Source organism: Alexandromys fortis, unplaced genomic scaffold (genome assembly GCF_014885135.2).
Source record: "Alexandromys fortis isolate MF-2015 unplaced genomic scaffold, M_Fortis_MF-2015_v1.1 scaffold_51, whole genome shotgun sequence".
NCBI lineage: Eukaryota > Metazoa > Chordata > Mammalia > Rodentia > Cricetidae > Alexandromys > Alexandromys fortis.
Genome location: NW_026067925.1, coordinates 7877913 through 7894207, shown reverse-complemented (window position 1 = coordinate 7894207; position 16295 = coordinate 7877913). Strand labels below are relative to the sequence as shown.

The window sequence follows — 16295 nt, the reverse complement described above, 5'->3', positions numbered from 1 at the left end:
GGGATGTGCTGGGACGGTGTGGCTGGTGTGGGGCGTGCTGGGACAGTGTGGCTGGTGTGGGATGTGCTGGGACGGTGTGGCTGGTGTGGGGCATGCTGGGACAGTGTGGCTGGTGTGGGATGTGCTGGGACGGTGTGGCTGGTGTGGGGCGTGCTGGGACAGTGTGGCTGGTGTGGGATGTGCTGGGACAGTATGACTGGGGCACCTAGTACTGTGCTCAGAGTACAGAGTACACGGACCTTAGGGTCTGTGTGTGGGTAAGGTAGAGCTAGGCTGAGGCTTTATGGCCCTTCAGGCTCCGGAGTTCTCTGGAGTCACTTCAGGCCCACCTGTCACCTACCACAGGGGCCTCTGTAGCTCCCAGACTCCATCTATAACTGCACCCCAGTGGCAGTTCCTTTTCTTTTCTGAAGTTAGCATGTACTACAAACCAGCTCCGTGGTCCCTCTCCATTCCTGTCTCCACTGCAGTTCACTTGCCAAGAGGCCATTGCCTTGCTTCCTCCCTGCTGGCTACCCACCCCACCCGACGTGCTCAGCTCCTTCTGCCTGCTCCCTGAGAGGCTCAGCACCCAGCCAGGGCCTTCTCCTGCTCACTAGAGAAGAGAAGCTCTTGGCAGGGCAGAGCCCTACACAGCCGGGCATGATGGGGAGGGGAATATGCACCAAGGAGCCTGGCTCACCTGATGCCCATCTTGCAGTCCATCACGCAGGGCGAATCGAAGTCAGCCAGCAGGTCATCCATCTGGTTGTAGCGCTCCCCGTCCTTCACCACGTCCCCATGGTAGGCGGGCACAAAGGGTCTCAGCACGTCAGCCATCAGCCGGTCCAGGCAGCGCTGCTCAGACTCACAATGCTTCTTTAGGATGCGGCCATTGGCAGCTGCCTTGAAGCTCCCTGCAGAGCAAGTAGGAGGAGGGCCTCTAGCCGCAGTGGAAGTCAGGGGTATCTGGGGACCCCCCATTCCCACCTCTTGCAACAACCCCTTGGAAGCTGCATCAGAACTATCCCCCACCCATTGCAAGCTACAACACCAACTGAGCCCAGGGTTAAAGGTGTGGCCATTTGTAGACGGTGCCTTAAGGCAAATGGCTTTGAGTCCTGGTCTCCCGCTCACTGACTGTAACCCTGGCTGCTCCATGTCTCCTCTGACTCCAGGCTCCTCACAACTGAAGATATCAACAGGGCCGTGCATAGTTCTTCTCCTCAGTATTGCTACAAGCATCCCCCACCTCAGCCCTACTTCTTTACCAAGCAGGTGTCCCCAAGTCTTAGGAGAGAAAACTCAGTGCCTGGACAGGGGACAGAGTGGGCCCAGGCCGTCTGGGCAGTGCTCCTTCAGGACCACACCCTCAGGGAATATTCACAAAGGGTGTCCATCTACGTCTTGGTCTCAGCCTGTGTTGGCCTGAAAAGAACCCGCAGGGCCATGAAGTCATGAGGGCTATGGAGTGGCTATGGAGGTGTCCCCAGAGGACAATACATGATAAGGGGTTCCATATGGGTGCCTAGCTGACTCCGCCAGCACCTTGGTGACTATGGGGTGACGTAGCTGCAACTCCCAGCAACTCAAGTTCCTTCCTATAGAGAGACTTTATCTCCACTGTAGCTCCTAAAGCATGGTGATGCAGGCATACACAGTGGCTGCTCACTCAAGGGGTTTAGCTTTGCCTCTGTCGAGTATCACCAAGGGTAAACAAGCCACAGAGGGTCGATCTGATGCTGCGTTAGTGAGTGACACTGGAGGCAGGCTTGAGAAACAAGGGAAGACTGGGAGCATTAGGGACAGGATGGGGAGATGGGTATGTTCTTGGGGATGGAGTGGCAAGAACTTTGGAAAGATCAACTGTCCCCAAGGCAATGTAAAGGCCACACCTTCTGCCAGGGTCTGTTCTAGGGCTGTTGTCTCCTGGAGCACCTGGCACCAGCCTCCCCACCTCCCACATCCGCCAGGTACCTCCCTAGGGGAGCCGAGCCCACTACCTGCATGTCCTGCCAGCTGGATCCAGGGGTACTTCTTCTTGAAGGACATGACGAAGGGGGACCACTGCACCATATTCTTTATCTTCCTCCATGACTTGCTCTGAAAAGCAGCAAACAGAGCGCTCTGAGTGACAGACACAAGCACTGTGTTCCAATCAGAGAGATTTAGAGCAGGTAACGGGATGCCCATGGCCACTGGGCCTGAGGAGTCACACACAAACCTCAGGCATAGGTGGGTTCCAAACACTGTGCTGGCTGTGTGGCAGGCACACTCACAAGCAGCTTTGCCACAGTTTGCAAACAGGTTGAACAAGGAGCTCCAGGGATTTCTTAGTGGCTGTTCAGAGGTAGGTGAAGAAGACAAGCCAAGTGCTCCCAATTCAGAGTTCTTTAACCCAGACCCTTCCTCAGCAGGGAACGGTTTTAAACACACACACACACACACACACACACACACACACACACACACACACACCGCTCCTTTTTGTATGCTCCCCCATAGTGTCTCAGCTTCTTCATCTGTCTAGTGAGGGGCAGACAGCTCTTGGGACTCATGCATACTAAGACTCTGGAAAATGACCTCCTTGTACCAAACACAGTGATCTTGGGCTAGAGGGTCCCTGTCACCCAGCAGCGTACCAAACGCAGTGATCTCGGGCTAGAGGGCCCCTGTCACCCAGCAGCGCACCAAACGCAGTGATCTCGGGCTAGAGGGTCCCTGTCACCCAGTAGCAAGGTGTTGCTGTACATTTTATCTCTAAGTGTTATGGTAAATGAACACCAATGAAGAACTCCGCAGAGGGGCCATTCATAGGTGACTGTTGAGTACCAGGTGGGGTGGTCCACACCTGTAGTCCCATCTCCTCAGGAGGCTGAGACAGGAGGGTCACACAAGCACAAAAGCTGGAGTCTAGACTAGATGATACAGTGAGACTCCCCCAACTCAACACACATGTACGTGTGCACACACATACACACATGAGCCTGCGTGCATGCATGCACGTGCGCGCGCACACACATACACACACACACACACACACACACACACACACACACACCTTCTAGGAAAGCAAGGATCTGGAGATTGTCCAGCTGAGGACAGGCTCTGGAGAAGACAATGACAGCCATACTTGTTACAACTGGAGCCAGCTCTCTGGCTGACATGGAGCCTGGAGATGGTGGTGGTGGTGGTGGGGTCAGTGTGTGCAGAAGGCGCCCATGAGCTGGGAGCCAAAAAGTGAACCCCCAAGGTCTGGGGGCTCCAGAGTTTTTCCACATCTGAGCTGAGGAGGCCAACAGATGCCCATTAGCTTTGCCTTTCCCACACAGCCTCCTTTAGGAAGCACCATGAGTAAGGGCCCCACAGCCAGGCCAGGTGGTCCTAGCATAGAGACCAGATGCAGGCTAGTGGAACACCCCACTGTAAGAGCTGCTGTGTATTTGTCCCAGAGAGCCTGACACTCTGCTGGCAGAGGACACAAGGCACGGGAAGAGGCTGCAGCGAGTTGGCACCACCCTTCCTGGCTTGCAGGAGTAGGGACAGATGACGGGGCAGCAGACAGAGACTCAGGACCTCATGACCATCTGGGAAGCACAGCACCCCGTCAGCAGTCAGCAGCCTGAGCCACTCCCAGGAGATCCTGATCCACTTCCAGGAGGAAAAGCAGCTCTCCAGACCTGGGGCAGCTTCCCCTCCAAGCATGTTGTGCAGGAAGCCGTACTGTTGTGCCAGAGAAAGGTTCAAGGCCCCTTCTCCCAGCTAGGACAGGAAGGCACGCACGACCAGACGAATTCCACCCAGAGACAGAACTGCTTAGCCCTGGTTCTCTCCCAGCAGAGATCCTATTTGAACTCAGGCCACCAACCCAGGCTTTGATCTTCCCACGTGACTCCAGACGCCTCTCCCCGAGTGGGAGAGCATGTCCCGACTGTTCCTTTGTCACCTCCTAATCACCACAGCATCTACACAGCCTCCGTGGACTCCCGTGGTCTCTCCCTGAGTGTCCCGAAAAGTTCCAATGCATGACGGGTCTTTCTGACCTCTCTGGGCATCAGGTCCTCCCATGTGACTCCGAGGAAGCCGGCTGGTGGAGCGTGAACAGCTCTACAGTGACTTGTTACTTATGCCTCGCTCGCTGGCCTGAGTCAGCCTCTTGCATGATGAGCTTAATGGTGTTACTGGGGTTGCTGAGGATGACAGCGCAGGGGACCCACTGCCAGCTGGCATGGCTTCAGTCACACACACTCCCTCCCCACCCACCCAGTGGCAGATGGCAGAACTCATGGCAGTAGACATGCAAACACAGTCACCAGCCCCGGCCAGTATGGGGCATGCTGTATGGGTGCTTGTGGCAGGCTGGGGTCCTGTGGCCCTGCGCTCACCTTCACAAAGCCTAGTGGCAGCAGGCACATCTTTATCTGTCTTACAGATGAAGCACCCCAGCTCGGTGAGTCATTTCCCCTGGTCTGGCAGTTCTCAGCCTGTAGGTCACAACCCTTTCGTGGGGGTGGGGTGTCAAATGACCCTTCCACAGAGGTTGCCTAAGACCATCCTGCATCAGATAATTACATTACTATTCATAACAGTAGCAAAATTACAGTTATGGAGTGGCAAGGAAAATAATTTCATGGCCGGGGGTCACCACACATGAGGAACTGGATTACTGAGAACCTTCAGGCTGTCCTCTGTGCCTGTCCACAGTGAGGGCCTCTTCCATTCGTGCCCTTGTGTAGACTTGTGACAGCTAGCACTGGGGACAAACACAAAGGAGGGGACTCTGGCTGCTCCCTTAGTGGACGAGCCCAGAGCCTTCGTGACATGCCTCTAGCCGCCATCAAACCTTGGTGATGTCCCATTCTGGGGCTGGTACACCTTCCAGCACAGTCACCAAGTGACATAAAGTTTACACCCTGCCGGGTGGGATCAGATGTGTGCTTGCGGGCTCGGGAAGGGTTTGTGTATTGTACAATGTGCACGGGCGCTCACTGTGGACCTTAAGGGGAGTGCCATGAATGATGCTGGTGGGTCCACCAAGAAGGGAAAGGATGCGGGGACTGCGGGGACCAGGGATTCCACTCTAATTTCATGACAGGTACTTAAGCCAACTAAATCACAGGCATGAAGCCTTCAGATAATTCCTTAAGCAACTTGAGCTGAACCAATCTCTGGATTGTTGTCCTCTTGATCAAACCGGTCCCGGCTGGGCCTTGCCCTGTATCCACATGCTGGCAGGATCATTTCTTACCCGGCAAGACCTTGGGGTTGTACAAAAAACAGGAGGGTCCTGACTTGTCCAGTTATATTTGGTTCAAAAGGATCAGAAAGCAGCCAGGCTGGGGAATGCGGTTTTTAAAACCCCCCAAGATGCATGAGACCTGCCTGAGATGCAAAACTGCTAAAGCCACTAAAGTTACTCTTGATGTCACAGCTTGTAACTAACTTGAAGCTTAAAAAAAAAAAATCTAGAGATCGTGAAGAGGGATTTGTAGTGGATTGTTATGTCATGAAACAAACATAACAAGAAAAACACAGGAGGTCCACAGATCTCAGCCCTCTTCACACTTGAGGTGTGGGAATGTCACAGGGCGGGGAGAGAGAGAGAGACAGAGAATAACAAGTAGGCCAGCAGCGGCGGCAAGTTCGACCAGCAGAGCCACCTATACCCTGAGCCACTAGATCTGCCAGCAGGACAGGGGCAGCTTAAGAGAGTTCAAGACAGCCAGAGCCCGACCCACATTCTCTTCTTCCTCTTTCCTATGAGCTTCAGCCTCAGAAGCAGCTGGGCTTCTACTTCCAGAACACTAAGTCACCTTGGGTCTTGTCACTCTCTTCTCTGGCCTGTCTGTTCTGAGGGCCTGCCTCAGTTCTGGCTGGGTCCACGGAGAAAGCCTGGTCAGGGTCTGACTCTGTATGTTAGTGTAGGCTTCAGGGGAGGTGGACAGCTCTGGGGGCAGGCCACCCTCTGGCCTTCAGACATCTGTAGATATGCTACAGAGGGGTAATGCCTTAAACAAGGCAAGCAGTCAGAAAAGAAATAGTATGATCAGGGAGCTGGAGAGATGGCTCAGAGGTTAAGAGCATTGCCTGCTCTTCCAAAGGTCCTGAGTTCAATTCCCAGCAACCACATGGTGGCTCACAGCCATCTGTAATGGGGTCTGGTGCCCTCTTCTGGCCTGCAGTCATACACACAGACAGAATATTGTATACATAATAAATAAATAAATATTAAAAAAAATAGTATGATCAAGGTGAGAAAAAACATGGTGCTCCCAGCACTGCACTGGGGATGTGGGGTCTCTCGCCCACTTCTTTCAAATAACCATTAGCAAGGGCTTGGTACAAAATGAAAATGAAGGGCCCCTTGTCCAAAATGTGGTAGGAATGTCCAGGCAGGGAGGGCAGGGGAATGTGACCTTTCCACCAGGCAGGTTTGAACTCTGCTGCAGGGCTCACCAAGGCTTGAGGGCTGTCAAGGGGCTCAGCCTCAGCGGAGCCATGTGTAGGCTATTTCAGAGGAGTGGATCTCCTGGAAACAGACACCGCTGTCCTGGTAGGTCCTTGACTGCCCTCCTCCCAGTGCCTGCTTGATGAGTCCCCTGCCAGGTTCAGGATTCACCACTCCACAAGGGAAGAGCTGAAGTGACAAGCTGTCGCCCACCGTCAGACATTGTCCAAACACTGCCTAGATCCTGCAGTGCTGGACTCGGTTTAGAGGCGGGGTGAAGGAGCTGAGAGCTACCAAGCCTTGGGGCTTGATGAATAGGATCAACCTTTTTTCTTCCAGGATGGACAAGTAGAGACCTCAGTGTCCCCACTGTGACTGGGTACCCCTATGGTCCCATGGAGTTCCTGGTGATACTGACCCCCCCCCCACCTGCTCTGCTCTGCACGTGGCCGAGTCCAGGCAAGCCACCATAAGGATTCACTTTGTCTTCTGATTCTTTTTGTTTGTTTTATTTTTTTCCCTTCAAGACACAGTGTACTGGCAATAATCCACCGTGCACTTCCAAACTGCCAGAGGGCAAGTGGGGCGGCCATGAGGTGAGCCAATGTGTGACTGACCATTTATGGATCCCCAAGCCCAGGCTCTTGGTGCTAGACCCAGATAACACAGTCAGAGCTCAGTACCTCCATCCTGCCTCCATCTAGAGCAGTGGCCCTCACCCTTCCTAACGCTGTGACCCCTTTAACACAGTTCCTCCTGCTGTGGTGACCCCAACCATAAAACTGCTTTCATTGCTACTTCATAACTGTAAATTTGCTACTGTTATGAATCGTAACGTAAATATCTGATACGCAGGACGGTCTTAGGTAACTCCTGTCAGAGGGTTGTTTGATTCCCAAAGGGGTTGTAATCTACAGCTTACATGAATCTACGTCTAGGAGCTCTATGAAGCTGGATCCCCAAATGGCTGACATCACCTAGAGGGGGCCATATTTTGTGGGTCTGCAAGGTCCATTCTGTAGGGAGATTAGACTCTTTGGGAAAGCCCCTTCCCACTGGCCCGCTCCTCTAGCCACTACGTGCCCCCAACACGGTCTCTATTTATTTCAATAGTTTGACAACTCGGCTTGTTTTCAGACACCATTAAAGGAAAGTTATCTCCCCTGCTCCTCCTTTTGAGGGTAAAAGAGATGAGGGGAAAAGACCTAAAATTTCACTGTGCCTTGACTCTCCTACACTTCTGCTCGACTGTGCATGTGTGAGGACATGTGTGTGCATGCAGGGAAGTCACGTGTTCAGTGTCTGTGGCGTTGCTAGGTACAGCGCTGACATCAGTGGAAGCCTCAGAGCACTGACATCGGTATTTCCATTTTGCCCCGGGCCACTAGAGCTTCCAGTTCTTTGCCATTTAATTCTGGAGATTTTGTTTCAGCCAACAGGATGCCTGGGCCCCCCTTGTCACTCTCTCCTGGTTACAAAACAGCCTCACACAGACAGCGAGCACTTTGTCACTTTGTTCACAAGACTGACCTTTCAGATGGGGGAGGCCTGAAGAGACCTGCCCTCCCCTCCCTCCAAGGCCGAGGCTTTTCCCAGAAAGTCCTGGCTGACGCACACGCGGGGAAGGCACATTTGACAAAAAACGTGGACGGGGAAGGGCTCGTTCTGTGTTAGTCCATCTGCTCCACTTTTACAGAAGTCAAAGACAAAGTCATTGAGTTCTCCATGTTTGGGAAAAATGCCTTTTCCCTCCTTCTCTTTCTTTTGGTCTTTCCGTAAAAGCAGCTAGGGTTTCCCTAGTGATGGGTGCCCGCCCTCTCTGGGGAAAAGCCTGGTGCTTCTCCGAGGCCTTGCGGCCAATTTTGTTCATTGTGATCTCCTGGCAGAAGGCCCCAAGAGGGTGGTGGGGGGCAGGTCCAGGCAGGTAGGGCACTCAATGCCTCTTCCTGGAGCCTACTTAGAAACCGTGCCACAAAGGCCAATGAGCTATGCTCCGAGAGGACGGAAGGTTGGAGAAAGAAAGCCACGGGCATTGGTAAGGCAGTTAGCTCCGGCTAAAAGTAAGTCTGTGTTTGAGACAATCACCTTCCCCTTTAACAAACAATACTTTCAAACCAACAGAAGCAGCCTCGGTGGCTCTGCACTGCCTGCCCACTCAGCCCAGTTCTTGCATTGTCCCCACAAGGGGGCAGCTTGGCGCCATTTTTAGAACTATCCTGCCTTTACAGACTACAAGCGTGGGGTGGGAATTACCCAGAGAGCTGAGGTGGGCCCAGGAAGGCTGAGCACGGCTTATATAAAATCTCTGGAACCAGATATGCCTCCAACTTTTCTCAGGTCTTAGAGTGTGTGCACATACATCATGCTATATCTTGAAGGTGGGACCCAAGTCTAAACAAGAAACTCCTTTTGTTTCATACACGCCTCATTCCCAGAGCCCGAAGGTGACCTGGTACATTTTTAGTGCCACCTGCAGTATGATAGTGACTCAGGCATACAATTTCCCACATGTTGTGTCCCTGTAGATGTTCAGAACGTTTCAGGATTGGAAATATTTTGGATTAGGGATACTCATCCCGTATCTCCTTCAGACTCTGTTGCTGGCCCAGGACAGGGAAGGAGAATAGTTAGTCTCAGTTTGCACCAATCCCTGGCTGCTGCAGGCCTGAAAGGTATCACTCTGCTGAGGGGTGGCCACTTGGCCAGCGTACTCCTGGCAGCACAGTCTGGGCAGAGACAGGGAGCCTCTGTGTAGCTCTCCAGTGGGCCCCATCTGCTTAGCTACTTTTTTCTGTTGCGACTCAAGGCCCGGGTTCTACACCAAAGGCAGTAGTAACCAGAATGTTGCTCAGGATGCTCCACCAGCCACTCTTCCTCCCTCCCTATCATCCAGAACCCTGGGAAAAGGCCTTGGACACAGCTGGCAAGGACAGCCCTGCCCCTGAGGAGTGCCATCATGGCTCCCAATCACTCACCATAAACACAGGGTCACTGTGGAGATCCCCCTACACTTACTCCTCACGCCCTTTCTCTTGCATGCTGAGACCCCACAGAGCATGCCATCTTCCTGTCTCCAACCTGTCATTCTCCAGGTTGTGCAGCCCCCTTATCTAAAATGCTTGAGATCAAAAAGGTTTTGGATTTCAGGCTATTTTCTCCCCTTCCCATCTGGCTCTGGGACTCTGGGATGTCTTCACTGACAGCCATCATGTGACACCAGGACACTAGGGGCAGCAAGCAAAGAGAGCTCTCCCACCAGAGACCTGGCTTAGGGTCGGTCAGTCTTTCCCAGCCTGACTTTTCCTGATCTGCCACCAAGGGGGCCCTCGATCCCTGCAAACCAATCTTTGTTGTCGTCACCCAAGAACTGAGGTATCCTTCATGTTCCTGGGCGCCCTTGCCAGGCGGGCCCAGCGATTGCTGTCTCTAGTGTGAAGGTCACCACTTGACTTTTTCCCTCCTCCTCCCAGAACTAAAAATAATGGCAGTGAAGAGCAGGAGACAGCGGACAGAGGAATGCAGACCACACAGAGCCCATGCTGCACTGGAGCTGGTGGCCTCCACTCCTCTCCAAAGGCAAATAATACAGCAGGGCTGAGAGGGAAGTAACAATAGCCGGAAACTGGGAGTGGCCACCAGGAAGAGCAAAGGGGGGCTCATTCCTCTCCCGGACACTTCCTCATGGAAAAAGGCAAAGGACATTTAGCTTTGTCTGGGAAAGGGAGGCAGGCACCATGGCTGTCCCCACAACCCTCCCCAACACCCCCCCACCCGCTTCTCCGTCTCCCCAGAGATTTTATTTTTACTTTGGTAAATGCAAAAAAACAAGGCTAAGCCACGGAGGGTGGAAATTTACTGAGGGCCCTCGCTGGGCTGAGTACTCAGTCTTAGGGATCAATCTCTTAGACAAGAAGGATGAACGGGGTGCACTTCCAACACACACCCTAAGCAAAATTTCACAGGCTTAGGGGCCAGAGCCACAGCATGTGGGACCAGTAATAATCAGCTCATGTGTATTAAGGCAGATGCAACAGTAAGTATTGACACGTACAATGAATATATGCTAAGCTTATATCAACTTGTCACGGAGGTGCTCTCAAGATCCCATGTTACAGATGTAAACACTGAGGTAAACAGGTTAGTCAATCTGACCAAGGTTTTGAGACGGTAAGTGACAAGTCTGTGGAGTGTCCCTGCGTCATTCTGCTCGGCTGCCTCCTTTGTCACTTGTAACATGTCCTTTTGTAGCCAGATGAACTTGGGTTTAGATCCTGTTAGTCCTGGCTGATGGTCCGGGACAAGACCTGTCTGAGCTTCACTTTTCTGTCTGTGTAAAATGGAAATACCACTTGGCCTATACCATCAGCCAACAATAAGTTGTTCTCAAAGTCAAAGGAGAACTTTGCCTGTGTGGGGCCTGCTACAGGCAGGAGCACTCAGCCTCTTGAAAGTTCTGTTTGCTCTCTGAGTGCCCAACCGTGCAGGCCTGCAGGAGACGAAACCCAGGAAAGGCAGCGTGGCAAGGCCTGCCATCCTCTTCCTCCACCTGCTCCTAGTCCCACCTTTCCAGGAAGAGTGGGGAAGGGAAGGCCTCCCTGCCAGAGGACACCCAAGCCACTCCTGAGCATATGTGGGTGTTCAGATGCAGGAGCCTGGCAGAGAGGCCGCAAGCGGGCAGTCCCATGCCAAGCCAGGGCGCCCTGGGCTGCCGTGATCACCTCTGTTAGGGCACGGGTTCCTTGAGTGGCCATGTGCATGCTCGCAGACTACTTTATCCTGGCTGGAAGATGACATTTAGAAAGTCAGGCTTCGGAAAGGAAGTTTGCCACAGGAGGCGGAAGGAGCTCAAATGTCACCTTCGCTCCCCTTTCACAGGCGGCTTGAAGAAGGAAATCTGATTCTGAACCAAGGCCTTTTTAGCACTCCTGCACCATTCAGAGCCTCTGAGATGAAGAAACCCTCAGGTTACAAGGGCAAAAGCCCAAAGACACAGGTGGACGAGCAGAAGGGACAAGAATTCTAACTCCAAGGCTGAGCGTTGGGAACTCCTCTGCCTAAAGAATTTCTAACAAGGAAACTTTTGAGGAAGGGCTTACAGGCGGATCACATAGCTATATTTAGAAAATAATTTCCAAGCAAAACACACTGGAGCAATTCATATTTCTGAGAGATAGTGCCGCGTTCCCTGTGGCTAACGGCACTCTGTAACACAGTGCAGACTTGCTGAGAACCAGAAATCCCCGGCCGCAGTCTGAAGACACTTCAGCAGCCTGTCCCAGCAGAAGCAGCTCCCACCTGGGCCGTGAGTCAGCCAGCTTCCCTCTCTTGACTGGCCCTTCCCGGTCTCAGTCCAGCAGCCATGCTGATGTTCACGTGTAGACCGCTGTAGGCACAGGAAACGGGTTGCCAGAGGCACACCAGTGAACCCCAAGTCTGAACAAGATGCGTCACCCTCAGAACATGAGGCCCGGGTCATCCTGACGTCGATGGGGATGTGTGACTTTCATAAACAGTCTGACTCATTGCCGTTCCCCCTGTATCTGTCAACTTGGGGCCCTGCTAGTGGCAGCGGGTGCTTCTGTGGCCTCTGCCTTCCTCCTCTGCGGTAGGAGGATCTCACAGGGCTAGCTCAGAGCTAGCGGTACTGAGCTCCCTCTTTCAGAGGAGCAAACAGGACACATTCCGCCTCTGTTAGTGTCCAAAGGGACATAACCGGGGAGCATGCTCAAACCATTACCGGGGCAGTCTGCTTGCCCACTGAAGTAGGAAGCGAGATGTCTTTCCGTCACTCTTCCCCTTAGGCCACAGACTTAACATCTGTTTGTTGAGATATACCATGAGGCCACTCAGGACCGTGACAGTGACAGAGCACGAACCCCAGAAACACAACAGTAATATCCATATATGTTACTACATTTTCTACCCAAAGGGCCTTTGCACTTGGTCCACACAAGAGTCCCCTTCTTGACTACATAGCTTAGAGAAGGTTTCTGCTTCTCTTAGACTATTGCAGCTGTTTTCCCACTGGGAATTGAAATACCGAGGGACGTGAGCGAGTCATTAAAAACATCTGGAATGGCAGCGGACAAGGAATGATGGTGGGCCTGATAATCTTCCTGGTCAAGGACCTCAAACCAAAGACCTCACTGTTCTTTGCAGACAGGGTGTAGGCCTCATGCAGCTCCGAGTCAGAATTGAGATCACACTGCCTTTCAGGATCTAGGAAGAGAGGGTTGCCCTTGCCAGAGTGTGCCTGCTGCCTTTCTGGGCTGTGTGCTTGTCCCGGGGATGGGGTGGTATGTGCCACAGCTTATGAACTTTAGTCTGGATGGGGCCTGAGAATGGCACAGGGTGCACAGAGTGTCCCAGGACCTCCATCCTCTCTCAGTGACCAGAGCCCTGTTGTGAGCTGGGCCCCCTCGTGGTCTCTGGGGACAGCCCATATTTAGGAGCTGTAGCATCTCTTCTAGGGAACAGACCAGCTGCTTGATTTATTCCTCTTGACTTCTGATGCTATTATTAGGTAGATCTGCTTCTCAGTGAAGTCACCAAGGAAAAACCCAAGCAGAGGAAAATATTTTCAAGTAGTAGGTCACTTCAGTCTTCGGGAAAGGAAGCAAGTGGATAAACTAACTGCCAGAGGATTCCAGAATTCAGGATGACCAAAGAGGAAAATGGAAAGTATGTGTTCTGGGAACAGGGGGCAGCTTCCGCTTCCTTTTCCCCAAGTGTAGCTCTTTCCTTTTCCAGAACACAAAGGCCGGCCAGCCGGCCAGCAAGCAGGCCAGCCAGCCGGCCACTCTCCCTGACATTCTAAGATTCAGGAGGAGATCCTATCAGTGACAACTGGCCAGGTGATAAGGAATGGTACTTCCCCACCAGTGGCCATCAGATTTAACTTTGTTCAGTTATAGTTTTCCTTTGTTCCCCAAAATTAGCTGCTGAAATTTAAAAATCAGATTTCACACAAAAGTCCAATGCCTCCTGACACACTGATCTGCAGTCCTGGCGGCCTGGAACTTGGGATAGGGTCTTATTTTTAATCTGTCAATCACCAGCCTGGCCCCTGGCAGCATCTGTGTTAAGAAAAACCAAGCATGAATGCCCCCCAAAAAAGCACAAAGCTCCAGACCTCAAATGTGGCCATGGGCTCTTTCTCCATCTGTAAGCAGATGAAAATGATGGGCCACGTGTGACTCTTGTTCTACAGGGAGGATGAGGGAGGGAGAGCAAGAGAAGGGTTTGAGGAACTGAGAACGCACTGTGAGCTGGGTGACATGTGGCCACATGGGCATAGAGATTAAGACACATACAGAGTCAGGGAGGGGACAGGGGAACAAACACACCAGAAGCCTCAGAGGTCACCGAGGAGGGCAGAAAGTGAAGCTGAGGTTTTGGAACTTGCCAAGTACACCTGGTGCCCGGATTAGGTACCCAGTCTCAGTGCTTTCCTAGGCCTGGGGCCATGACACCGGATCTCACTCATTCAGTGTGTGTCTGTCTTACATGAAGTCCAGCCTCGCCGTATGCTTATAGACAGATACCAAGCTCCAACTGGGGACTCTCCTGCATTCCTACCCTCCATACCCTCTGTCTCCCTGCAAAACTGACCTATTGGTGTTTGCCGAGCTGTGCCACGCAGCCAGGCCTAGGGACAATTTGTCTGCTGGCAATTACCTGCCTCACCTAGAGGACAATGATTTGTCCTTTAAATGGTGCTTCTCAAATTCTCCTCTGTGCACCTTCTTTTGCCCTGTGCATTGCCCACTGCGCCCCTGAATGGCCTCTCCTTTGCAGGATTAATCCCCCCACACCTCACACAGTCACATTCTTTTCTCGCCTGCTTAGAGCGCATTCAGATGGGCTGGTTATATAATGCTTCACTCCCTACAGCAACCATTCTCGAGGGCAGGACCTGGGCCTTGGCAACACACTTCCTTCCTAGAGCCCGGAGCTAATGACGCGTGTGGAACTGAGTAGCCATGGAGCTCCAGAGACCTAGCTCCTGGCTGAGAAGGCAGAAAGGGAATCTTGGTCAGTATCTCCAGCCATGATTAACGGTATCTGGCTGGAGGCACACTGAGGTTTCTAGACGAGAAAGATGCCTCCTGTACTCCTGGGAGCCAAGAACCGGAGGAACAGCTTCCATTCCCAACCCCACTCCGCCTCCACTCATGTGGCAGAAGATGGCCACATAGGCATAGAGATTAAGACACTAGCCTAGCCCCTAGGGACAGTGGTGGACAAGAGCCAAGGGCACCCTAGGATTAATCTGGAAGTCCAGAGCCCCAGCAGGCCATCTGCATTTTCTGACCTCAGCACTGTCCCCGGCTGCAGACATCAAGGCCAGGGCTAGGCAAATGAGAAAGGCATATCCATAGAGCTCTGCTGGCTCTAAGATGAACATTAGGGCAGGCAGAGTTAGACCGAAAGGCATCCCAGGCTGGGAAGGGGCTTCTAGAGTCACAGCCCCACAGCAGGACCTGTGTAGACTCTTGTCTCCTAGGCCATCAACTCTCAGCTCAGCCCACACTGCCTGCCTTTATGAGGTTTTAGAAAGATCCACGCTGAGTGAGAATACACTGACCCTACTGGGCTTCCCCATGTCCAGTTCACCCATTTCTGGCGGTGACAGCCTTGCTACCTCCCTTCTGTCCCAGGAGTCAAGTGGCCCTGGTTTGTCACACCCCCTCCCCACCCCCATTTGCTCTTGTTTCACCCAGCACAACCAATACCACATCCACTCTGGCCGCCCTACTGCTGTGTTCTGGCTTCAGATTTAAGCCCAGTGAGTATGAAACCCAGAGGGGATGAGCATAGGCCTGGTAACCAAAGTAGCAGAGGATGCCAAGCAGCTTTGCAGAGGAAGGCTCGCCCAAAGGCTACAGAGAAAGGAGGCAGTACTTTGGGAGAAAGGAGGGATAAACGCAGAACGTGTCGGGGAAAGACGGCATTCGGGCTGCGTCTTTAAGAGCCATGAAACACGGGTGAGAGGAAGGTAGGAGGGAGGTGAGTTTTGGGCTTGGAGCAAGGATGAGCAAAAGCGGAGAAACGGAAGGACACACATAGAAGAGCAAACACTACATCACGGGGCAGAGAGGGTTAAACCATAGGGACTGTGGAATGCAGATGGTGGGCAATTCTCGCTCAACAGATTCCAATCCACATCCCACCTTTTGGTCCAACTATCAAACACTGTGTCAATCTTAACCTTTTTTCTTCCCAATACCGGGGCTCAAACCGAGTGCCGGGTGGCACAGGCTTTACAACTGCAGCCTAGACTTTTAATAACGCACTTAAGTATCATTATGTAAGTATTATGTTCTCCATGGAAGCTCCTTCAGAGAACTCTGGTTATGAAGGCAGCCCCAGACACACATGGAAGGAGCTCCCCAGATTTCATAAGAGGCTTTCCAGCATTCTCTATCAGCTGAGCTCGCTGTAAGCCGGCTTGTCACCAAACCTGGTGTGACTGCATGTTCCTGAGCTTAGTGCCCGTCTAGAAGTGAAGTCTGGAAGCACAGCTGTTGTAAAGGCATGGAAAGAGCGCCCCGTCCCCTCCATCTTGCATTTGAGGGGACACACTTGGGGTTTTAATTTGTGTTGAAAGCGTGGTAATGGGGGTTAGGAGCATGTCCATGTCTGAGGGGCTAAAGCATTTGCAGTGATGTAAGCATGGGAATCTGCATTTGGATCTCTGGGTAGAAGCAGGGGCTGAGGGACAGTGGTGGACATCCAGAGCTCAGTGGTCAGTCAGTCCAGCCACAGCGGCATGGCCAGATTCACTGAGATCCTGTCTCGAAGACTAAGGCCACCCCCCCCATATCCACACACACACACACACACACAGCACCAACCAGAAACCATG

At 52.6% G+C, this 16295-nt stretch overlaps 1 protein-coding gene across 1 annotated transcript in view; it reads right to left on the bottom strand.

The window, feature by feature from the left end:
- Nucleotides 1-16295, bottom strand: part of Itpkb (inositol-trisphosphate 3-kinase B) — a 90125-nt gene that overhangs the window by 9944 nt on the left and 63886 nt on the right. Inside the window, exons 3-4 of the mRNA XM_050142956.1 lie at nucleotides 1983-2082; nucleotides 683-896 (exon numbers count right to left, since the gene is read on the bottom strand). Of these exons, the coding sequence (XP_049998913.1) occupies nucleotides 683-896; nucleotides 1983-2082 (314 nt within the window). The remainder of the gene's footprint in view (nucleotides 1-682; nucleotides 897-1982; nucleotides 2083-16295) is intronic.